The sequence below is a fragment of the Meriones unguiculatus genome, chromosome 8 (genome assembly GCF_030254825.1).
Source record: "Meriones unguiculatus strain TT.TT164.6M chromosome 8, Bangor_MerUng_6.1, whole genome shotgun sequence".
Classification (NCBI taxonomy): domain Eukaryota; kingdom Metazoa; phylum Chordata; class Mammalia; order Rodentia; family Muridae; genus Meriones; species Meriones unguiculatus.
This window is the reverse complement of record NC_083356.1, coordinates 95,314,655-95,339,556: the sequence shown is the minus strand read 5'-3', so window position 1 is coordinate 95,339,556 and position 24,902 is coordinate 95,314,655. Positions and strand designations below refer to the sequence as shown.

At 35.7% G+C, this 24,902-nt stretch overlaps 1 protein-coding gene across 3 annotated transcripts in view; it reads right to left on the bottom strand.

Annotated features, from left to right (window-relative positions):
* Positions 1 to 969: 969 nt before the first annotated feature.
* The window catches only part of Galnt13 (polypeptide N-acetylgalactosaminyltransferase 13), a 590,130-nt gene continuing 566,197 nt past the window's right edge, over positions 970 to 24,902 (bottom strand). For all 3 annotated transcript variants that reach the window (XM_060390179.1, XM_060390181.1, XM_060390180.1), the window contains 2 exons: positions 21,178 to 21,312; positions 970 to 7,448 (listed from right to left, as the gene is read on the bottom strand). In XM_060390179.1, coding sequence (XP_060246162.1) covers positions 7,308 to 7,448; positions 21,178 to 21,312 — 276 coding nt within the window. In that variant the 3' untranslated portion in view covers positions 970 to 7,307. The remainder of the gene's footprint in view (positions 7,449 to 21,177; positions 21,313 to 24,902) is intronic.

The following is a 24,902-nucleotide window of genomic DNA, read 5'->3' as shown; positions in this document are numbered from 1 at the left end:
TGGTACAAAATATTCTGGGTAAGGTAGAAAAGAGATTAATTATTTCAGAAAGTAAAACAGGCAGCGGAGAGGCTTACATAATGTCCTTTGCATAGGAGGTATCACAGTGTTTCATCCTCTAGGTCCAAAACGGCATGAGGTAAGTTGCTGATCTATCAGAATTAGGCAAGGAGGGCAGCTTCATTGCCTTAAATTAAGTACCCAATTATGTCTGGAAATGCAATGCAAGGCCATGATTTTACAAAAAAAAAAAAAAAAAAAAAAAAAAAATCAAAAAAGTGCTGCAGATTTGAGCATATAAGTATTGCTCCATTCCCCAGCATTTACAGAAGTCCAAGAGGTGACATTCTGTATATAAAATAGAAAATCAATGTCATCTGTATTTGGTGACAATTTTAGAAAAACTAATGAGAAATTCATGATGGCCGTTAGTCAGTGAAATTCTCAATTGTGCTACTCTTTTGGAAATTTTAAAATAAAGACTATTAAAGAGTAGTTAACACTGGAAATTTTTTTCTCCCTCCCTCCATCTATCCATCCCGCTCTCCATTTCTTTCTCCTGTCTACTCTTTTGCCCTTTCTTCTATATTTCTCTCTGGATTCTGGTTTTGAGTGTCACTGTGAAGCTGGTGCTAAAGGATCAATGTGCTGCCCAAAAAGCTCCATCCACCACCTCACAGATGGCTTTCCAGGATTCCAGCATCAGAATCAGGAAACTAAACATGACCTGAAAACAACTGTTTTCATGTATTTGAAGATATTTTAACTTCTTTGAATCGTTTTTATAAAGCAGAAAGAGTCAGCCTCCAAGCATCTCATTAATAAAATTAATGAGATAATATATTTTTTAATCATATTTCAATACTTCTGTTTTACATGTTTTGGATATAAGATTATACTGGGTTTACAAGACTTTCTTTTTGCTGAGAAAAGACTATAAATAATCACTCCTTTATTTTATAAAATAGAACATGATCATGGACTACTGAAAATATCTGTTTGAAATACTAGCAAAATTTATTTTGAAAAACGACAACACATACCAAAAGAAAACTAAATTGGCATACTTTAATTCTACAAAAATGTATAAATATTTAAATTTACAGCAAAAGAACAATTATATCATTTAGTAATGCTTACAACATTGAAAATGTTTAAATCTTTATGCACAATCTACTTTTATAAATGTGAAAGACTGCCTTGAACATGTCTAATCATTTCTGAGATTACATCATCTACCTGTGACTACACTTAATTAAAAAACAGAAGGTTCTTACTCCACTCAAAGAAAAGCATGTGACTATGGATTTCTGTTTCTCCCTTGAGCTATTTTTAGCTGGAGGTACACCAGAAATCAAACAGCAGTGTTTTTAAGTTTTTAACCTGACCAATTGAACACAAGATGAAAATTCCAGTTTGAAACAGATGCCTTTTAGATGGAGCCTTGTCTATTTTTTTTTTTTTAATTCTAAGTCACCAACAAGGGAGGATGATTCATTGTCCTTCGTTAGCAATGGCAGCAAAGCATTACTGTACATAATGAGCCAATTATTAGAGAAGTGGTCCTCATCTGAAACATATTTATTGACAAAAGGCTATATTGCATCGCTGTCTTCTCTAGGGATTTTTAAAAGCAGATTCAATGAAACTTTTTTTTTTTAGAATTTTTTAAACAACTTAAAACACAAAAATGGGAAACAAATCTACACCAACTAGTTAAAACAAATTGCTGGAGCTCACCCAACACCTTAGCTTTACACAGTATTTCATACTTGATAACACGTTGAACATGGAACAGTCAAACCAGATGCTCCCGTGTTACACTAGAGAATAGCTGAGTGTTTCCACTTCCTATCTGACAAAATGCTGGGTCGTGACGGAATCCCGAAACACAAGCTACTTTCACACAACTGAATTCCTGCTGCCCAGATAAACTGAACATTTAGGCAAGAGTAGAAGTTCTCAGTTGTACAAAACGGCATCACACAGATAGTGATTCACATTTGGTGAAGTCTTTAATATTTGATTTTGTCATGTTTGTCTAAATCATTATACCTGAAATTTAAGAATGCATTGTATTTTTGTCCGTCTGAAACTAGAGCTTGAATCCATTGAAAAGATACATAATGCAATGATTATGCTTGATCATTTCTCAAATGGAGAACCAACGTACGTAGGAGCAAGCCAATACTCTGTTGTTTGCTGAAGCAATTCTACTCTATTCTTAACCTCCTGCTAAATTTTATAAAGAGGTCATTAAAAAACAGTTTTGCTATTTTTACTTAGCAGCTTACATATTTCTCCTTTACTTTTCTTTTTATATATTATTACAATGTTTATTAGCACTAAGGAAAAATCAAATTTACATGTTACGTTTATAACAAAGTGACACTGAGAACCTTAGATATATGTGCTCGTTTCTCTGTGGCCTGCAAATCTGCAAACAGAGAACACGTCTAATGTTCATAGGAAAGGATGGTCTAATACTCTGAAAGCTGTAGGTCTGCCTTGAAGCTTGAAGGAAATTGCAAGAAAACAGACGAAACAGTGCCATAAATTACTACTGAAAAGGCCTGACTCGGCTTTCCTCAAACCACTTACCCACTGATGCTAGGGCACTTTATTGTTCTGTAAGCGTCATGTTTTCATGGAAAAATCTTCACTTTGCTATAGGTCTTCTGCTTTGGCTGTGGTCTTATTTTACTGAACAAGTTTTATGGAAATTTGAAAAAAAAAGATAATTTAAATATTTCTAAAGAATCAAGTTACGAACTGGAAAGTTTTTACAGATTTTTTTTCCCCCATTATTGTGCCCTTATATATTTTTGGCAGTAGTATTAGGAGTTTTATAATGCTATGATCTTTGGGCAAACTACATTATATATGTCCATGGCTCAGTTTTTATTATCTATTAACCTAGAAATTAATATTTTAACATCTTTAATGTTTTGAGGTTTCTGTTATATCCTTTGTTAATAAATTTTACACTGAAAATAAACTTTTTTAGTCATTATCAAAACATGAAAATAAATATGATTTTAAAAGAATGTATTTATCTTCTTTCTAAAACTCAAAATCTTAGCCCTTCGGTGGTCAATCTAACACAACCAAAACACTGAAACTATAATTATTTTCAGTTAAGTGAAACAATTTATATCTTATAGCAGCATTTTCACAAAATGGCATATTTCGTTTCTATAAGGCGGGTGATTTTAAAACATCAGACAACATAGAGTCCATACTTTAATATGAATGATATAAGAAAGAGAATTAACATTTGAAAACAAAGCTCTCGAAAGTCTCTATAAAGCCATTACTGGACTCTAAGGAGTAAATACGAAACCATATGACACAGTGCAGCTTAACTACTTTAACACACTACTAAGTTCATTAGTCCAAGAAGTGTGCTTACATAAGCCAAGAGATAACCCTAGAAACAGAACATAGCCAATGGACAAAACTAATACAGACCCTGCCTTAAAAAGGATTTACATGAATGGGCAAGTAGAACGATGGTAGAGTGCTTACCTAACAGAGATGTGGGCCTGGCACAAAAGCAAAACCTAAAGGAATGAAATTGCATTCCCTAGTATGTGACGGAACACGAGACTGGCAGGAATGGAGATAAATAAAAGAGTAGACTTATGGTTGGGCAGAGGAACAGAAGCTAGAGATTGTAGGCAGGACAAGAGCTTGCTGTACCGAAGAGGGAAAGTTTGAAATGAAGTGAATGACATCTAAGCGACAGACAGAACCAACACTAAGGCAGAAACTTTCTTGGCAGCCGGGAAAACATAATGAGATGCAAATGGTTAGAGAAAAGAGACATAGAAGTGTCTATTGTGTGCACATATCCATATGCAAAGGATCTGTGTACATATGTTTCTGTAGTGTATTTGTCTATGTATAAAGACACGAGATCTACGAGATGAGTTGAGGATTAATTGGAAGATAATGTTCACAGAAATATAAAAATTCTTATTTAACATTATCTGTGTGACGGCTGAATTAAGAAAACAAGGGAAGTATTGGGTAAGACTTGGAAAAATAGTGAATCATATTTGTATGCATAAGACGTAACAAATAGTAGATGTGGGGGCAAGCTGGGTATTGCAACAACGTTGCCATCTACAAAATCAACATTTGGTAACAATGTGATTCTATATAAAAAACTGTGAACCTCGAAAAGTAAAATTAACAAGTTTGAATTTTGTGTTTGGCCAAGATCCTAGTTAACTCTGCAGGCAATTTTATGAGGCCTGTGAGCCACAGTTAGGACAGGCTTGAAAAGTTTGAAAGAAAAAAAAAATGTCAAAAGTGACTTTAATGGCTGGCTCTTTGACTACCGCCTCCCCGAGGGAGGAGCAGCCTTACCAGGCCACAGAGGAGGACAATGCCCCCAGTCCTGATGAGACCTGCTAGGCTAGGGTCAGATGGAAGGGGAGGAGGACCACCCCTATCAGTGGACTTGGGGAGGGTCATAGAGGAGAAGAGGAAGGGAGGGTGGGACTGAGAGGGGGCTACATCTGAGATAGAAAGTGAAAAAATTGTAATTAATAAAAAAAAAACAATAAAAATAAAGAAGTGTCTAGATATTTTATGTGTGTATATGTGTGTTTACAGGAGACACAGCTGTTAGTGTGAGGGCAAGTGTGGAGGACACAGGTCATTCTCGGGCATCACCACTTGGTTTTAGAGAAACACGCTCTCAGCTCATTTGGCCTGGAGATCATCAATCAGGATAAGCTGGCCGGCTAGGAAACTCCAGGGGCCCACCTGTCTTCACCTCCCCAGGGTTGGGATTAAAAGCACATGCCACCACATACAGCAGTTATGTGCTTTTTAAAAAAAATATGGGTGCTCGGAATCAGGCTCAGGTGCTCTTGGGTGAGGGGCAAGCACTTTACCAACAGAGTGAGAAATCTTTGACTTGGGCATCCTGAAGCCAAAACATGCATTTTCTTTTCCTCTGATGAGGAAGACCAGAGACCAAAGCAGTTCGAAAAATCTATTAGCCTGGCTCAAATGTGTGTGTCAGTGTGTGTGTGTGTTTGTGTGTGTGTGTGTATGATAAACTCACTGTGGTGCCAATCAAGGCTTTAATTTTCTTTACGTAAGGCAAATAGTTTTGAAAATTTTAACTCTGCTTTCTAGTTTTAATGTTTTGTATTGTTTTGCCCCCCAACACCTATTTTTTTGACACATTTTTGCATATATCCAAATTACCTAATGAATCTTTGAGAGGTTTCTCATGTGTTTTCACTGTGACCAAGTTTTATTTGCATAAAATGCTGCTGGAATGCTTCAAATTCAGCTCCTATTAAGAAATCATGTTTTTCAGAAAGTTACTGACCACTCATTGTAGGTGTTTTGAGTGCCTGTGGATGTTATATAACAAATCCTTGAGAATATACAGTTTTTTAATTTCAGAAAAATTGTACAGAAGGATGCTTCATGCTACTTGATTCAGGACAAAAATAAAATGGAGGAGAAAAGAGTAAAAAATGAAAATGTGCTTGTTGTCAACCTTTAGTTGACTTGAGTGGCCACAATCAGTTTAAGATTATCTCTTGAGAGCCATGGGTTCCTGTTAGATATGGTATGAATTACATCTATCCTTGGAATAAAAGGCCTGATATTCATTCTTTTGCCTAAAATTTTGGGAAATCTAAGAATTTCCTGAAGTTTTGCTATTAAAGTATGCTTGAGCTTTAAGCTGCAAGCTTGAAACATCCCAAGTTGGAATTTTTCTGAATTCTAGCAGTACCAAGCCCAGATAGGAAAGTAAATTCAGATGTTGGGGGAGGGGCCTTGAAAGAAGTTATTATTCCAAAGTTGTGTGTGTGAGTGTGTGTGTGTGACAGAGAGACATGGAAAGACAAAGAAAGAGATAAAGAGAGGGAAAGATGGAGATAGAGAAAGGAGGTGGAGAGAGAAAGTAGGTGTAGTAAACTAATTCTTTTTCTAGAAGATCTTTTAAAATTAAAGGCCAAAAGAATGGACTTTCTACTCCTGAGAATCTTCTATCTTGACCCCCAATAGATTTCATCCAGCTGCTATATATACAAATAAAATATACATACACGCCAACTATCTGACCACTTAAAATGGTAGCAAATATAAAATCTTACTAATATCCCATCGATTGGTATGTTTTTTTCTTATTTTCATATCTTCAGCATATACACTGTGAACATAGGAGTTTTAAGTGGAAATGACATATGAAGTTGTCCTAATTATGAACGAGCCACAGTTTATGCCAAATCATGACTAGTCATTTAATTAATATCACTATAATGAATTCTCTTGAATTTTGTTTCCCATAGATCAATGCTAGATTTTATAAAATGACAATGAATTACGATAATGCCATACTTCTTATAAAACGCAAAAGTACCAACGACAACATTCACTGAACTAAAAATGATCAACCATAGTTTAAAAATTAACTATAAAAGGTCAGCCTTCCCCTACATTTCTGTAGGCTATGACAAACCACAGACTCTAGAGTGTAGGGCAAGGACACAGCTTATGGAGGTACACTCTCCAGATGGAGACAGAACACAACTGGACATAGGGTTCTTGATCTCAGAGCAAGAGCATTCTCAGCTTATGCCAAGAGTGAAGACTACCTCACAGCAATTCTTGGAGTTCACACAGCTCTTGTCCTTCTCGATATCCGACTCACCCCTTACATCATTTGACTAAAATTTATTATTTTTAAGTTCTCTTCTTAATTTTTTATGGTAACTGTATATTTTACAGTTTCAGTAATTAGCTTAATTTTTTTTCCTGGTAGCATTCATTTTGTTTGATGAATTCAGTGCCGTCAATCATTTCATATGTGTTCTAATTATTGATATAGAAATCAACGAGGGTTCATTGAAGCCTTTACAAAAAGAGGGTTTTATAAAGCAGTGATAATATTTCATAATTAAGATATTGTATAAGGCATTACATGTTCTCTCTTTTACTCATAATATAACACAAAATAAACCAATCCCAGGTAACCATGTGACAAAAGGCTAATAAAGACATTTTAAAAGCAAACACAAAGTGTATTTTTCCCAAACAGTTCAAATGTTTAATAACAGTTTCTTATTATTTATATTTTATGTGCTTTTTCAATCATATACAAATTTTAGTAGGGAAATAAACATTCCTAAAAATGAATTATAAACAACCGTGTTTTAGAATACTAAAAGTATTTTTAAAACTTTTAATTCAGCAAAGTTAATATTTTCACCAAACTGAAATAATGGATAAACAAAAGTACAGAGACTTTCATTTCTTGGGGGGAATGTTCTTCATGTCCCCAAGGTCATGTTCCTCAGCAGCCATTGTTGGGATTTGCTGCCACTGCAGTCCTGCATGGTAGGCACCATTTTGTCTTCTTCAGAAGGTTCGTCAAGACATTGGTTGCTGTTAGCATGTCTTAAAGTGAGTCTCTGTAAAAGAGAACCACAATCAGTAATGTTCCAGCACTCCAGCTGAAAGCTGCTTTTAAAAAAATAACAGTTTCTGAAAGATAGTAAAAGTTGATTGATCTATTTTTTTTAATTTTTTTCAGATTACTTTATTTCACTGTTTTTTTGTTACAAATGTATGATAGGAAGCGCAATAATCACTGCTTACAAATTAGCATTAACATCTGGATGCACAAACTAAGAATCGCTACTATTTTTTGTTAATGTTGGCTGTTTTTCAGATTGATCTAGTTTTTAAAACATGATGCTCCTTAAATACTTATTTCACCTTCATAAACATTCTATATAATTTTATGTATAGCAATATGACATGTTTTTAAAAGGAATTGTGCATAGATTTTTTTCTAAATTACATGTATAGCTTTGACCATAAAAGGATTGTCATTGTCTATTTGAAGATGATTAAAGAAATGGAGTGATATTTCTTACAGGTTCCTGAAAATTCACATATCTTTGTCAAAAGCTTATTCGTGTCCTTAGATTTCAGTTGAAGGTGAGAAATACTAAAAAACTTATAAGCTTAGTTTTATAGCCATATGTTAGTCAATAACAATTTGTTAAACACAGAAGTCAGTTTTACAACTGCTACCAAATGACCCAAATGGCTAAAGATGCTCCTATATAAAACTATTAAACTCCAACAGCTGAGACATTTACTGTAGAACAGTGATTTGTATAAGCACCAGAAGTGATCATTCTCACTTCATTGGATGTTTATCATTTTAAGGATCTACACATTTCTACATATAACACATACTAAGCTACATGAAATATTTTATTATCTTCACAGTTCTAATACCTTCATAATGCTTAATCATCAGATGGCTTTTCTTTGCATTTTTAGTGGAGGTCAGTCACATTCTGGGACACTATATTCCAGCATGTTTTAAGGCAATATGCTTTCAGCCTATTAATTATATATTACTTTTCTAATTTCATGGACCATGCCAAGAATCACAGGAAAACTTCTCTAACTTAAAGTGCCCACAGAAGTGTGAGGTGGTTTGCAAGTGAATCTTGGAAACTGTATCCTAAACACATGCTTTTTGTTTTTTGGTGTTTTTTGTTTTGTTTTTGCAAATTACAAAAATTAAAAATAGGGAGAGTCTTCTTTTTATAGCTTTTTTCTCACTCTTGACAGTATGTTGGGGTGTGCATACGGTTAAGATATCGAGAAACACCGGTAACCTCACTATGTAAGAAAACATAGAATAGAGGACAGGCCGCCGTGAAAGATGCCTCTCTGACCTCAAGCAGGAAATTAAAAAGCAAGGCGATTAAAAGAGAAGGCGATGTCAAGACTGGAGCCTTTGTTGTCATCTTTTTAATACAGAGTATCAAGCCATTTTTAGCTAAAAATGAAATTGCCTAAGATAGCAAAAAGTAAGGTTATAGCTGGTATATTAGGATGACGGGAAATTGAACTATTAGCCAGCTTTAAAATCATATATAAAACTAAACAAAAACAAATATTTTTTTCTTTTACAAAATGTTGTAGGTAAGATCAATAGCAACAGAGAAAATTAAACTTCTATCTATACATACGTTCTCCTTTGAAAAAGCACTTGCCGCTTTAGGCTTCTAGTTGATCTTTCTTTCAAAAACAGAATTTTTGCACTTATTTTGTAGGATGCCATACACTGATGTTTACTACAGTTTACTGCCATTATGTCTGATCACTTATCACAGTATTTGATTGATTTATTCAATTACATTCTATCATATTGGAGTAATAGACTTTTTAATTACATCGAATAAGGTTTTTTTAATGACACAATGTCAATTGAGAACCTTGTAGTTAGTATTGCTCTTTCTAATTAATATGCAAATATCCCCTTGAAAAATTTATTAGTGCTCAAAATCCACTGTGTCCAAGAACAAATGAACAGCTATAATACTCTAATACAATACAGAAAACTAGAAATCCATACATTTCAGATTCAAGTAGTCCTGAGTTTGAATTTATTTCCCACCTTTGCTACCTATGGGCACTGGAGAAAGCCACCAATGTCATGCTGAGGACGCAGAAAATTCTGAGTTACATTTATCAAATGTTTCCAAGCTCCTTCACCTTCTGCTCAAACAGCTGAGCTTCAGTCAATAAACTCGACATCCTTAGAGACCAAGCAACAGTAAAACTCTGTGTTTGGGCAGCCTGGCTTATGGTTTAAAAAAATTAATGATCTGTAAAAAGTGCATATGAATTCCGGACAGGAATCAAAATGTGGGCTGCTATGCACAGAAACTTGTACATTGATTCCTGGTCTGATAGTTCTTACCAGCGCTGTCATCTACTCTGAGAATGATTCTATTCAGGCCAGGTGAGATCTCAAAACCTTTTGCCAGAATGTGACCTGTGGAAAAACTAGCTCCTAGAAGTTGTGGGAAGCGCTGAGGAAATTGCTGTGGGCTCTCCTGCTGAGAGAAGCTTCCTGCTCTAGCACTCAATGACAGACCCATGAGATAAAATATTTAAGGCCCAAACATGTTGTTGGGCATTGTACAAAGAAGATGTGGATGCTTAAAAAGCAAACTCAAATATCACATGTGAACTGCCTTGGGACAAATTCTCTTTATGCAAATTGTCTTGGCTACTCCAACTATTCCATCTCTACAAGGATTTTCCATCTCTCAGATGCACTCTAAACTAGTAATACCAGTTTTGGCTTCTGGTCTCCTCTTCTGCTCCTAGGTTGCCACATGTAGTGAAGATTGGTAGTGCACCAAGAGCTTTAGCTCATTAAGTGGGACCAGTAAACCTCTGGAACCTCCCATGTGTTCTCACAGTCAGTGGCTAAACAATATAAAACCACTTATCATTTTTTTTAATCTTTTCTGTTCGTAGCAGCTTTATTCGTAACAGCTAGAATCTGGAAACAACCCAGATGTCCCTCAGTTGAAGAATGAATACAGAAATTGTGGTCCATTTAAACAATGGAATACTACTCAGCAATTAAAAACAAGGAAATCATAAAATTTGCAGGCAAATGGTGGCAACTAGAAAAGATCATCTTGAGTGAGGTATCCCAGAAGCAGAAAGATACGCATGGTATATACTCACTTATAAGTGGATATTAGACATATAATATATGATAACCATACTAAAATCTGTACAACTAAAGAAGCTAAGCAAGAAGGAGGACTATGGATAAGATGCTCAATCCTCATTCAAAAAGGCAAATGGGATGGACATCTGAAGAGGACGAAAACAGGGAACAGGACAGGAGCTTATCACAGAGAACCTCTGAAAGACTTTACCCAGCAGGGTATTAGAGCAAATACCATAGCCTTTGGGCAGAGTGAAGGGAATCCTATGAAAGAAGGGGGAGAGAGTAAGACCTGGAGAGGACAGGAGCTCCAATAAAAGAGCAACAGAACCAAAATATCTGGGCCCAGGGGTCTTTTATGAGACTGATATTCTAACCAAGGACCATTCCTGGATATAACCCAAACCTCCTGCACAGATGTAGTCCATGAGAGTTCAGTCTCCAAGTGTGTAGCCTAGTAAGGGGAACAGGGGCTGTCTCTGACATGAGCTCAGTGGCTCTTTGATCACCTCCCCCTGAGGGGAGCGAGGGGGCAATGCAGCCTTACCAGGTCACAGAGGAAGACAATGCAGCCAGCTCTGATGAGACCTGATAGGCTAGGGTCAGAGGGAAGGAGAGGAAGACCTCCCCTATCAGTGGACTGGAGGAAGGGCAAGGAAGAAGAAGAGAAAGAAAGAGTGGGATTGGGAGGGTATGAGAGAGGGTACTGCAGCTGAGATACAAAGTGAATAAACTGTAATTAAAAAATTTAAAAATATAAAAAAAACTTCCTGGGTAATGAAAAATATTAATTAATTAAAAAAATCTTTTCAATCTGGTTATAAATTGAATAAATTGTAAATAAAATATAAAAGGAAATAAAAGAAAAAAGTAATAAAAATCTTTTACATTCAATAATTTAATAATGTTCTTATCTGGACTGTTTCCAAAAAGTTCATGACCATTTGTTGATTTGAACTGAGTAACAATTCATTTACTTATTTAGAAAGAAGATAGTCATAAATTTTACAAGTGATAAATTAAATGTACCTTGGTGAAAGTTTTTATTCTTGTAATTACATCACCTAAGCAAACACAAAAGAAATATGTAGATACAGCTTTTTCCATGAAGTTGTTGAGAACAACGGTGTCTTTATTAATAAAGCAGTGGTGCTTTATAAAAGTTGTGAAGATGAGGTACACACACACACACACACACACACACACAGCTGAGCATCTGAATAAATCAACAAAGGAGAAATAATTGCAAAGTTCCAAAATTATCCACTACTGACCCATGTTATATTTAGTCATATTTTCATCTTTGACACACGATTTCTTTTTATAGAGACACGGCTATTGTTAGGTTAAAATAAAATAATATTTCACAATATACTTAACCCATTATATTCGCAGACATATATGTATATATTTTTAAATAAAAACTTGAAATACATTTTGGTTAATGATAGACTAATTGCTACTTAAAATATCCAGTCTCTAAAGTACTGTGTAGCTAAGAAGCAAAAGATATATAAATAACTCCCTAAAACATTTTATTAAAATTTTAGATTTTAATAAGAACTGTAATTACCAAAAAAATACATTTAGTAAGTCTGAAACACAAACCTCTGCAATTCATTAAGGAAAATAATCAGTAAGATTTCCAAAAATATTTCTAAATATTTCTGCTCTTGTGTAATTTCTTAGCAGCCATTTTTGCAAAGCACTATCATTACAAGTCTCGACGGTAGGACGTCGTGAGCCATCCGCTCCTTTGCCTATTGAGAGGCAGGACTGGGTGATTGTGTGAACAAATGTGCGCGTCTGTTTGACAAAGAAAATAATGAATAATGACAAACCAAGTTCAAAGGCAGTAATAAATCAATCATCCCAGACAACATACAATTTCTCCTGAAAAAGGTTGGGAGACACACTTCACAATAATTGCATCCATGAGGCTGTGAGTGGCAACCGTTCAGATGGTTTTAATATCAGCTTTACTCAGTAGAAAAATGGAGTTAAGACAGAGATGATTAAGAAGGAATCTGACATCATCAGATGGTGGAACATTTCAGACAAAATGTTATTTTTGATAGAATTTCGTCCTCATCATCTTATAATAAAATCCATTTTAGGATCAAGTGAGGGGTTTTTTTTTGTGAGAGGTTATTTTAAATATTTGATTAGTGCACAGTTTTCTCTTAATTGGTATACTGACAGGTTTGCCTCCAGCCCTGAGAGGAGACTAAGGAAGACTTCTTGAGATGGTTTTATCTCACGTTTCATGGGTCTAGCCTGGACTTGCTAAGGAATCCACACATGCAATGACATACTCAGTTAGCATGGCAGGGTACATGAAGAGAAGAACAGGGAAAGATAAATCTCCCCTGTGAATGTAATTGTTAATTTTGTACCTGACTGTATCTTATTTCCCAGAATAAGCCAAAGAAAGTTAGATACATATTACATAAAATCATCAACTCCAGGGCCAGCCCAGGGAAACACTAAATAATATTGCTGAACAAAACAATTAGTAAGAACAATGCAGGAAATAAATTCAGTTGAAGTAAACTCCAATTTGTGGGCAGCGTAATGGATGCAATCATTAGATGTACATTTTCCCTCTACAGATTCTGGTGTATGGCAACTTAATATGCCAGAAAGGGTAGCATGCTAAAGCGTAATGTTTTCCCTATGAAATGAGGCTGCTGGTGACAGTTTAAACAATTGCCTCCCCTACTCCCTGCAACACAAACACACACACACACACACACACACACACACACACACACACACACTTTTTTTATTGAGACATAGTTTCTCTGTGTAGCCTTCGCTGTCCTGGACTCGCTTTTTAGACCAGGCTGGCCTCGAACTCATAGAGATACATATGCCTGCTTCTGCTGGGATTACAGGAGTGCACCACCACACCTGGCTTGACTTGTAATCTTAACTAAATATGAAAGTGTCTGTATGGTTTAAACAACACAACCTCGTCTACTGCTCAATTGATGGTTTTTATTGTTCTGAACTTTTCTTAGAAAATACCTTCTTAATACACAAGATTTTCTTGTTAGGAATTAAACATTTCATGCACCATTAAAGAAAAAAATGGATTATAAAGATTATCTCTAGATCAAAAAAAAAAAAAGAAAGTGATTTTGCTTAAGAAATCAGGGCCAAGGAAAGAGACCTTATGGGACAGATACAATACTCATATTTCATTTTCTCCATAAATGTTTATAATAACCACAAAAAAATGAAAAATATTCAAAGAGATACTTTTAAAAATCTATAAATCTGGATAAAAATTAAAAATCTTAAGCTAATCTACATAATCTTTTATTTTCCAAACCACATGTTGCTTAGTTTACTTTACTTGAAAGCAAAAGATGTACTTATTTATTCCTAATCTTCTTGCTACAAGAGAAAATGATTTACCTAATTTTTTTTTACTAATTATGTCACATACTACAGATGAGAATGAAATCATTAAATTAAATGTTCTTCTTTCATATTTATTCTGAGACACCTTCCTATCATTAAGATACTCTTAATCAAACAGAGGGTTTCTGTGACACAGATTTTAAAAGTAAATGGAAGTCTCATTTGATAGGAATGTCCCTGTGATTCAGAGTCATTGAATATAATGCTTTGAGAAACACCTCTTTAACATGTCATGAGCATAATTTCTTTTGTAATGAATTTTACATGAGTTACAAAGTCGAAAGTATAAACATTTTGACATAATTTAGCAGTAGCAGCAGCTGTCCTATGCTGAATGCCAGGAGAGGTTCAGGTTTAGTTTCGCCATAGTTTTGGTTTTAAACATTTTATTTTTTGCGGTACTGACAGAATGAAAGGGCAACAAAGAAAATAAACACATGAAATATTTTTGTGTATGTATTTCCCATAGTTATTTTAATAAATAATTTGCATAGTCTATCTGTATTTTCACTTCGCTTATTTAAGAACTTGTGTTTTTATATAAAATACACAAATTTTTACCAAATATTTTTATTAATTCTTTGAGCATTTTATGTAAGTTCTCTGTCAAATTAGCAATGAATGCTTCTTTATTAGGCTATCACTGCAAGTCAGTTTTTGGAGCAATGTGACATACAGGCTCCCATGCAGTTTGCAGTATTTTTCTACAGGAAGTCTTGTTGTTGTTTCGATTCAGGGTTTTTCTCTGTGCCCTTGGCTGCCCTGGACTCGCTTTTGTAGACCAGGCTGGGCTCGATCTCATGGAGATCCACTTGCCTCTGCCTCCCTAGTGTACCACTGCGTCTGGCTCTATGGTATGTTTAAAAAAAAACAAAAAAAAAAAAACAAAAACTAATTTTGTTTACATTGGTGTTCTGCCTCCATGTATGTCTGTGTTAGATTCCCTGCAGCTGGAATTACAGACTGTTGTGAACTTCCATGGGGATGCTGGGATTCCTTTAGAAAAGCAGCCAGTGCTCTTTACCACTGAACTGTTTTTCCAGCCTACTCTGGATTTTTTTTTTTTATTACTAAACAGAGTTATGTGAGCCAACAATAGGGCCTTGTGATTCAATGCTGTGTATAGAATGCTAATCACCATATCTAAGGATACATAAGACAAGATTGTATTTCTAGTGACATATTTGTATCTGATCTGTCATGAACTCCTTACAAATCTACTCTCCAAACTGCAAAGTTCCTACTTACAGCCAATTGGAATCTGGCAAAGAAAACAATTTTGGTGATGAAACAAAAAGCATAACACTTGAATTAAAATACTATTTAAGAAAACCTCCTGATATTTTGAAGAATACATGCAGCTGGCTGTGTAGCTGATGGAAAAAAAGACTACAGAAATCTCAAATACTAAATGCTTAAAAGAAGAACAATAAATTCTGTCCTGGAATGGTGGCACACATCTTTAATCCCAGCACTCAGGAGGCAGAGGCAGGTGGATCTCTGTGATTTTGAGGACATCCTTGTCTACAAAGAAAATTCCAGAGGAGCCATGGCTATACACAGAGAAATGCTGCCTTGAAAAATAAACAAACCATCAAAAAAGATAAACAAAACAGAGCAAGCAAACAACAAACAATAAACTCACATAAAAAGAAAACTATGACTGACCTTAGACCATTACATTGCTTTACGTTGGCAAGAAGTCACAGGTTTTGCAATCTCTTGGCTAAATACTAAATAGCGGTTGTCTAAAACGTCATCTCAAAATGATGTTATTGAAAACATTTAGTATTGTATCTTATGAGTGCAAACTGCAAGCAGAAGACGACAAGCATTCTAAAATTCAAATGTGTATGTTCAAGAAAGGGGATATAAGTGCAACAGAGTCTACTGAAAATTCCATTAACTTATTCTAACAAGAAATCAAAGCTATGGGTCACTAGGGACACGGAAAGGTAATACTAGTCTAATGGATACCACCTTCAAAAGATAAATTTACCTATTGTTTATTAGAAATTCTACATAGGAATGTGGGAGAGGTGAAACTATAAGCCACTTACCTTAAAATTATATTCCCATTTACCTGCTTTCTGATAAGGGTAAATAAGAGAGGTTGGTTAGGAATGATTTAAAACAAGCCTCGGTTGCTTTAGTAAGTTCAAGTGATGTTAATATATGGAATTATTTTCTGTGGAACGGAGTGTAAAACAAGTGTTTCCTCAGCCAACTTGCTCAGTCATGTGAAATGCAGCTCTTATTTTAGCATCATATTTTGCTCCCTGTTTTTCTTTGTGGAATAGTGTTTGTTAAGCAGGAGTTCTGTGATCTAAAATTAGATTGCATCACTGTATGTAGTTGCCTGGATGTTCAAAAAGAAATGTGACTAAGAATACACATTACAGGAAAATGTAAACTTGAATTAGAGAGGGACACATTTGTGATGCTGAGACAGTGAATAAATTGTAATAAATAATAAATAAATAAATAAATAAATATTAACTGACTGGTAATGTGATATTTGGTGTTTTTTTTTTCTTTGTTTGAACTTGCTGGAAACAGGAATTCCACAGAACTGAAACATCTGGATAATTTCATTGGTATTCTATACAAAGTCTATCCTGTAGTGCTGATAAAAACACTCATGTTCTCACCAAGTCGAAACAGAGAAGACAACCATAAAAGAGAGTAAATAATAATTATATTGTGTGGTTTAAGAAATATTGACATATATGCGCTCAGCAGGTTGTATTTATATATTCAGCTGTACATTTGCATCTTTGAATATGGAACTATAACAATCAATAATCAATGTGAAAGGAAGTGAGGAGGTTGGAGTTTGGAGAAAAGACTCATGGGAGTAGTTGGAGGAAGGAAAAGGAAAGAGAGTGATGTAATCATATTTTAATTAAAATATATTATACAAATCTACTTAGAGGAGTCAGAATGTCTGCACTGTGGATGTTTTAGTCAGAGATAGGCGTTTTTTAAACCAATGCATAGTTAGGTTTATTCAATTAGAGGAAAAACTATATATTAATTACATTATGAAGGCATTTAACTGAACTGTCTAAACCAGTACTGTAATAAAGTAATTGTAGAGCTGTGTGCCTTTCCGAGAAGATTATGTTTCTCACTGATGGGCTTTCTTGTTAATTAAGGAAATGAGACATCCATATAGGACTACAACGATCCAAATGGTCGTCAGCATTTGATTGTTGGTAAAATGCGCCCACCGTCAGTCCAGCTTTAGGAGCCTCACCACTGAAAGCACCTAATCATTTCTAGTATTTCAGTTACCTCAGGAAGCAAATCAGTATTGGAGAAAACTGGCATCAGTGCCAGACACCTTGATGCACACAATGGCATGGCTTTATTAAAAATACAAACCAAGAATAACTTTTATAAGGTTGTGACGAGAACAGCCTAAGGAAACAGGGAAATCAAAGCGTTCCATTGACTTTGTTTTCTTCTTTCTCCTTGTTCTTGCAAGCAGATAACAAACCAAAGTAGCCAGAGAGACTCCGTGCACAGAGGTACGCGCTGTTCTGTGTGTTGTAATGGTTCTGTCCTATTTATGACTCTTTCTTTTCTAGTGCTGAAAGGAAGTGGCCGAGAAGGTGGTGGAATATTTCAACAGTTCACACTGTGAGATTCGCAATTGAACTAGTAACTAGCTTTCTTTGAAAACTTTATTAGGACCTAAATCCTATCTCTGCTCCTAGCAGGGTAATCTGTGCCTTGCTTTGTCCTGACAAAGCTCAAAGGAGAGGAGTTTAAGGTTCATTGCAGCTCTGTAATTTTGTGAACTCCACCAGGTTTTATTCTCACTCAATACTGCACCACCTCGGAGGTTTCTCAAAGAAGATGAATTTACCCCGGCTAGCAAATGACAAAGAACTGAATTAAAGAGGTAGTAGGCTCACCTTAATACCTTTCCACGGTTGGACTGTGAGAACAGAGCCACTGAACAAGGACTTCTCCTTCACACCTCAGCAAAAGGACTGACAAGTCATCCTTTTGCTTCTTTTCCTTCCCTTGGATCCCCTAAAGGCCTTGCATTTCCCACAGTACTTTGTTGTCATTTCCTAAGTTTGCATTGGTTTCCAACAGACTATAAAAAAAGAGGTCTGGAGAGATGGCTCAGCACTTAAGAGGATTGACTGCTCTTTCAGAGGAACCATGCTTAATTCCCAGCACCTGTACAGCAGCTCACAACTGTTTTAACTCCAGTCTCCAGATATCTGCAAACCCTCCCAATTTTTTTTTTTTTACTTCTATTTACCTTTATTTGGGAAATGAAAAATAAAGACCAGAACCATTACAGAATTTGTATATATCTTTTTAAATTTTTTATTGTTATCATTTATTACAATTTTTTCAATTTGTTTCGGGCTGTGTCCCTCTCTCTCATCTCCTCCCAATTCCACCCTCCCTCCCTCATCTCCCCCTGTGCCCCTCCCCTAGTCCACTGATAGGGGTGGTCCTAACCTAACATATCTAACCTATCAGATCGCATCAGGACTGGCTGCATCCTCTTCCTCTGTGGCTTGGCATGGCTGCCCTCCCCAGGGTGAGGTCATCAGAAAGCCTGGCACTGAATTTTTTTTTTTTAAGTAGGAGGTGTTTATCACTGCCTAGAGACCCAATCAAAATGTAATGTGTATACGAATAACCTGGAAATTAAAAAACAAAACAACAAACCCAACAAAACAAAATGAAACAAAAACAACAAAAACCAAACCAAAACAAAAACTTGTTTGTATTTAGTGTGTTAAGATATAATGTGTCAGATTCTACATTTCTAATAAGTCCCAGAGGAGTTGGATAGTTCTAGAATCATTGATTGTGCACTTATTAGAATACACTATGAAAAGCTCCATAGATGTAAGACTTGGAAATAAAAGGAGAAATAAAAAAGTACTCAGATTTCATAAACACATTATATCCTTTTTAGTTATCACAAATCTTACTTGAATTTCAAAATTAATATTTTATAGGGAAGAACATGATAATCTATTCCATTTTTAGATGGTTTCTCTGCATTACCATACACACATATTTTATAATTATTATTGTGAATATAATTATTCACTATCATGTGTGGGAAGACTGTAGAGAGAGAGACCGGGAGAGACAGAGGTTAGCTCACACATACATGTATGTGTCCATGAAATATATGTGAGGGCATGTGTAGCGGTGTAAGAACAATTTTGTGGAGTTGGTTGTCTCCTTTCAACCTTTGGTGAGTGTCAGCATTTGAACTCCAGCCTGAAGGCTTGTATATTAAGCATGTTTACCTACCCAGCCATCTTTCTAGTCTGGCATACTTTTGTACAAAATTGGACAGTGGTGTCCTTTGTAAGTGGAACTTCACAATGTAACTTCTAGTACATAAGCATAAAAGTAAATGACTCATGCCTTTGGTATGAGATTACTTGTTTCCAACAAAAATTCTTAAAATGGATGGCATGATGTAAGCATTTTGGGCATACCTCAAAAGCCCAACATCTCAAAATTTATAGATCTATGAAATATTGCAGAAGAATAAAATCACAAAGGAAGAAATATACAAAAATTTGCTTAATGGTAGTTATGTTTTTCATTTTTCTTAAAATATTACTTAATATTCAATATAACTGATACTGATAAAAACAAGATGTAAATATGACTATCAACAATATTATCAAAGTGAAGGAATTTTAATTGTGACTATAGAAACTGTTGTTTAGCCAATACCTTCAGAAAACTTTAAAGATTGAAATGTTATACCGAAAGCAACACAGCTTCTTCTTATAAAATATATAATCCTTTATTCCTTAATATGTATGTACTGTATTTCCCTGTTTTAGGAAAAAAACTAGTAAAATTTTAGGAAGAAATTAAGTAGCAACAGCCCAATGTTTCATATAAAGATAAATATTATTCACAGGACTTCCAAATTTCTGGGTTTTTTTTTCTTCACAGAAGAGGCAAAGTCTGATTCAAGTCCACATTCCACTCTTGTATTTAATAGGGAGATGGTCTTCAGGAGATTGAACATAAAGGATGGTAATAGCAGACAATAGTTCAGAAAAAAAAAGTGGTGGCCAGATAAAGAAGGTAAGATGTCAGCTAGGAACACATCAGTGACACAGAAGAAGATTCAAGGTGTTTGTTTTTATGTCACATAAAATATTTATGTCCTAAGAGCCTGGCAATATTCAAAATTTAGGCTCCAAATCAGCCACGCACATACATTTAATCCTATAAAAAGTGATTTTTTTTCTATTCAATATATGAGTACACAAAAATAGTGGAGATTAAATTGGTACTCAAATGTCTTTTAAAAGTTCTTGTTATAGCAGTGGTATCTGAAAGAACTAATATTTCTCCAACCAAATGTTGGGTTTTCATGGAATGCTGCACTTAGAGTGTTCACCTTTATGATATTTTTTATCTCATTAGAATAAAGTGTAGCTTTATTTGTGATTGTATCAGTTGCCATTTAATAATGTCTAATGTGCACAATGTCCAATTCATCCTGCTCAGTCAGGAAAATTGAAAGAAATAAAGGTATTTCTGAGGCCTGTCTCTCTGTAGAGAACATATTGCTTTTTTGATTAGCTCCCTCTGATGGCCAAAATAATTTTTGCATATGGTCTAACTAAATTCTCTCTGTAATTTTGTTGTTTCTCTACCCTGCTCTCCACCATAAGGGTATAATATGTGGAAAAGGGACTGCTTTTCTAACTAAATGCCCAATTAGTGAATTCAACTCTACCAAGAACCCACGGCGGTGAATAGAAATAGATTTCTTCTAATATTCTTTCCAAGAAAAATACATCTTGTTAATCTTATCACATCTTTTAAATGTTAGATTGAGAGTCATAAACATCAAGTATTATAGCTAAAAAGATTTTAAAATGCAAACATTTCAATATTTTCCTCTAGCTATCTATTTACACTTCCATGTTACAGAAGCATAATTTGCTGAATTAATATTGAAATATACATGAAGATCAAAAAATTTCACCACACAAAAGTATTTTTATGACATTGGACTAGTTTGACAAAATCTAATTTATATGATATGCCACCCCAATGTTTTCTACATATGATTGTGCATGCTAAAAAAATGCATTTCTACTCTGGGTTTAATTGGGGTTTTTTTTTGGGGGGGGGATAATTGAACTAACAGTTACATGACAAGGAAGTAAAAAAAAAAAATACCATACCTCAGCGTCATATTCCCATAGCTGATTTCCTCTCATATGGTGGCATTTCAGCATGATTACAGGTCCATTGAGTCTTGACACATCCAGACACAAGTCATCAGTTCGTATTTCTTTGTCAGCGGTATAAGAAAACACCTGAAAACAGAGAGTTGAGCTAATAAAATAGTATGCGGTTGGCAAGACACACTGCTTAGCAGAGGTGTTTGTGTACGATTCCATCTCCTATCCACGTGGCTCACACCCTCCTCTGTCGATCATGTGAGGCTGCGTCATGTGGCTGTCGTTTTGTTCAACAACAAAATGCAAGAGTATCATCTCCCTTAGAAGACTGTAATGAAGCTTTGGTTTAACAAACCATATTAGTAAATGTTTTGTGCTGGACTTGAAATTCCTATTTGATATGAGCTTTACGAAGCACACGTACGGTAATCAATACTGAAGTCTGTAGACAGCAGCTCTCCCCAGAGGTCTAACTAACCTTCTTCTTTCCTTGCCACCAATGATCTAAAGCTAAGCAATCATTGCTTCACAAGTTTAAGGACATCTTCTGAACTTTATTACTATTTTCAGCAGGTTTTTAGATGTAGGGTAATTATCTTTGCACAGTCTCAATAACCAAAGCCTTACATTCTACTATAATTCTGCCTCTTCTATGATTTCTGCTAATGTTGACAACCTTAAATCTTTTCAAAATACCCAGAAAAAGAAATGGCAGGTTATTGATTCACTGGAAATTCAAATGGAAACTATAAATTTTATTTTGTACTAGTATTAATAATTTATTTATAACATTATCTATTAAGGTTTCATAAGGGTTGTTTTGAGCATAATTTTAACATTAGGGTTTTTTTTTTTTCTTTGATCATCACATTCCAGTATTCTGTGAGTCCTTCTTTTAAACTTGAATGTCAGATGGAGTATAATTAGAAAGGTCATCTCAGAGGTTTTGGTTTTCCCAAGAATTCAGCTATGTAGCAGCTTTATTCATAATAGCCACAACCTGAAAACAACCTAGATGTCCCTCAACCTAAGAATGAATAAAGAAATTGTAGAACATTTACACAGTAGAATACCATTCAGCTATTAAAAGCAAGGAAATCATGAAAATTGCAAGGAAAAAAAAAGGATGGAACTAGAAAAGATCATCTTGAGTGAGGAAACCCAGACACAGAAAGACACACATGGTATGCACTCACGTATAAGTGGATATTAGCCATATAGTACAGGACAATCATACTTACAACTCACAGACTCAAAGAAGGTAAGTAACAAGGAAGACCCAAGGGAGCATGCTTAATTCCCACTCAGGAATGGAAATAGAATAGACAACGGAAGAGTTTGAAAAGAGGGAACAGGGTAAGAAAGGGAGCAGGCCTGAATGATCATGGCTGCATCACACTGTTGCGAGACTCTAATCTTGCATATATACCACAGGCAAACCAAGGAGACCAACACCAGAAGGCCTGCTAACACTAAGCAGGACATTCTCCCCAAGTATGGTTGGATACCATAAAAAGCTAAAATGATACGCTCAGGATGCAAGGCTAAGCACTGCACTCAGGGTCAGCCGCTTTGGACCCAGAGAAGAGCATGTCTGATTGCATGCGGGTTGATGCCCCAGGTCCCGCCTCTGAGAAAAAGGTATCGGACGGGTCTGATGCTCTTTGGGTGGATGACACCTAAATGAACATCTGTACAAAGTCCCAATTTATTTCTAATATCAGAGATCAGACCTCTACTCTTGCCTGATGCGTCTAAAACAAAAAGGGGGAACTGTAGAGAGCTGCGGAATGCTATGCCTTAAAGATGGAGCTGGTTTCCGCCTTCCACCTTCCCGATGGTGAGTGCTCTCTGTCATGAACAACTCCACATTTGGCTAAGGCCGAGGATCTGGCTTGCTTCCATGTATGTGGACCTATCTGCATTGCCCCCGTGGCACGCCTGGGTTGGCTACCCAGAGGCTATTTAAGCTGTGGGCTGGCTTTCCCCGGGGTCCGAGGATTGTTCAATGTTCCTGAATAAACTGCATTGAAAAAAAAAAAAAAAAAAAAAAAGAAAGGGAGCAGGAAGAGAGACGAGGTCAGAGTTATGCTATACAGCGTGCATTACGTAATAGTACCTAGCACTGTCCCAGTCATGGAGCAAATTCGGAGGCTGTGGATGTGGATTCCTACTTTAATAATCTACCTAGAGTCTAGAATTTACAGTGGCTCCTCTCATGCCTATGTGATGAGTTCTTGCTCAAAGACCTCAAGAAGACATGGTGGCAGGCTTTTCTGACACATTCACATTCTACACTTCAAACATGCCTGTCATTTTGGGACAACCTTGAATCTCCAGCTAGATTTCCTAGGAAATAGTCCCTGTGACTATTAACTGTTGGGTGTCTCAAGATTCTATAGTTGCTTTTTACTTGCTATTTGGAAGTTCCAGTTCTGAATCTGCACAGTTTGCTCCCCTGCTACTGTACCTGAAACATTTGTATGTCAAACCATATTGTAAGATACACTGTCACCAGCATAAACGGCAGCAAAATGCTTTGTTTCCCTATCACACATGTTGGTGACTGAGATAGATTTCCTTCCTTAGTGAAGTTTTATCATACATTCTTAAACACACACACACACACACACACACACACACACACACACACAGCAATTTCTTCCTTTTCTACTTCCCAACAGATTTTTTTTTAAACCAGTAGTAATCAGTACTTACTAGAACTGAAACTAAATTACAGAAACTACTGATTTAGCATGTCCTCAATTTTCTTTTACTAAATTGATTTTAATACCGATTGGGCTAAAGTTCATTTATTTTAATTAAGCTAAGATGACTAGGAGCCAATTATCTGTGTGCACTTCACCCACCCCCATCAGACAGGAGGAAATAGGAAGAAGTTATCAGTAATGGAATTCTTACGCATACAAGCTACTTCATATACTATGCTTCATATAAACTGCAAATTTAAATTTACCCCTTCTTTCATTGTTGCACTTTTATCAGTATATATCAGTTTATAGAACTTTAAAAATATGAAAATTAAAATCTCCAATGCAGGTACAATCTGCAACAATGAAGTTTAATATAAATATGTACTGAAATTTCAGCCTGTAATGTCTTTCACTCTGAGGATACATTCTGAAAGAACACATTTGGTCTACTCTCAAGAAAAAATATACTTTGAATGGCAAAATGATGGTAATAATAACAATAATGTACTTATTGGGATTTGCTAATCAGGAGTTTAGAATGTGTTGTTTAGTAATTTTAATCAAAACTCTAAATGTGATGTGGTATCACATTTTATCCTCATTTTTAAACTGAGTTCATGTTAGGTTGCAAGGCTGAGGTAAGAAATAGGTTTCTCTGCAAACCCCTCAGTTCGACACTGCCTCTGCCTAGTCGGAATTCTCATGGAGAACAGTCAATATTCTTACTCAAATCTTCTCATTGTAACTTCTTCTTTTTTCCCTATCTAGCAGGTTCAAAGCTCCCTGATCAGGGAGCATTTGTGGCGTTTTAGAACTTCCCATTCTGGATCATCTTTCACCATGCTGCTAACAAGGAAGAAAATGCATATTTTAAGGCCGAGAGGCTCTGGGAAATGCTGACAACAGGCAGAGCCATTCAGACCCCTCGTTTCAGTTGATAAAAATCAACATCACCAGATGTGAGGTAGGTCATAGCACGCCACACTTGCCAAGTGCCAGAAGCACACAGCA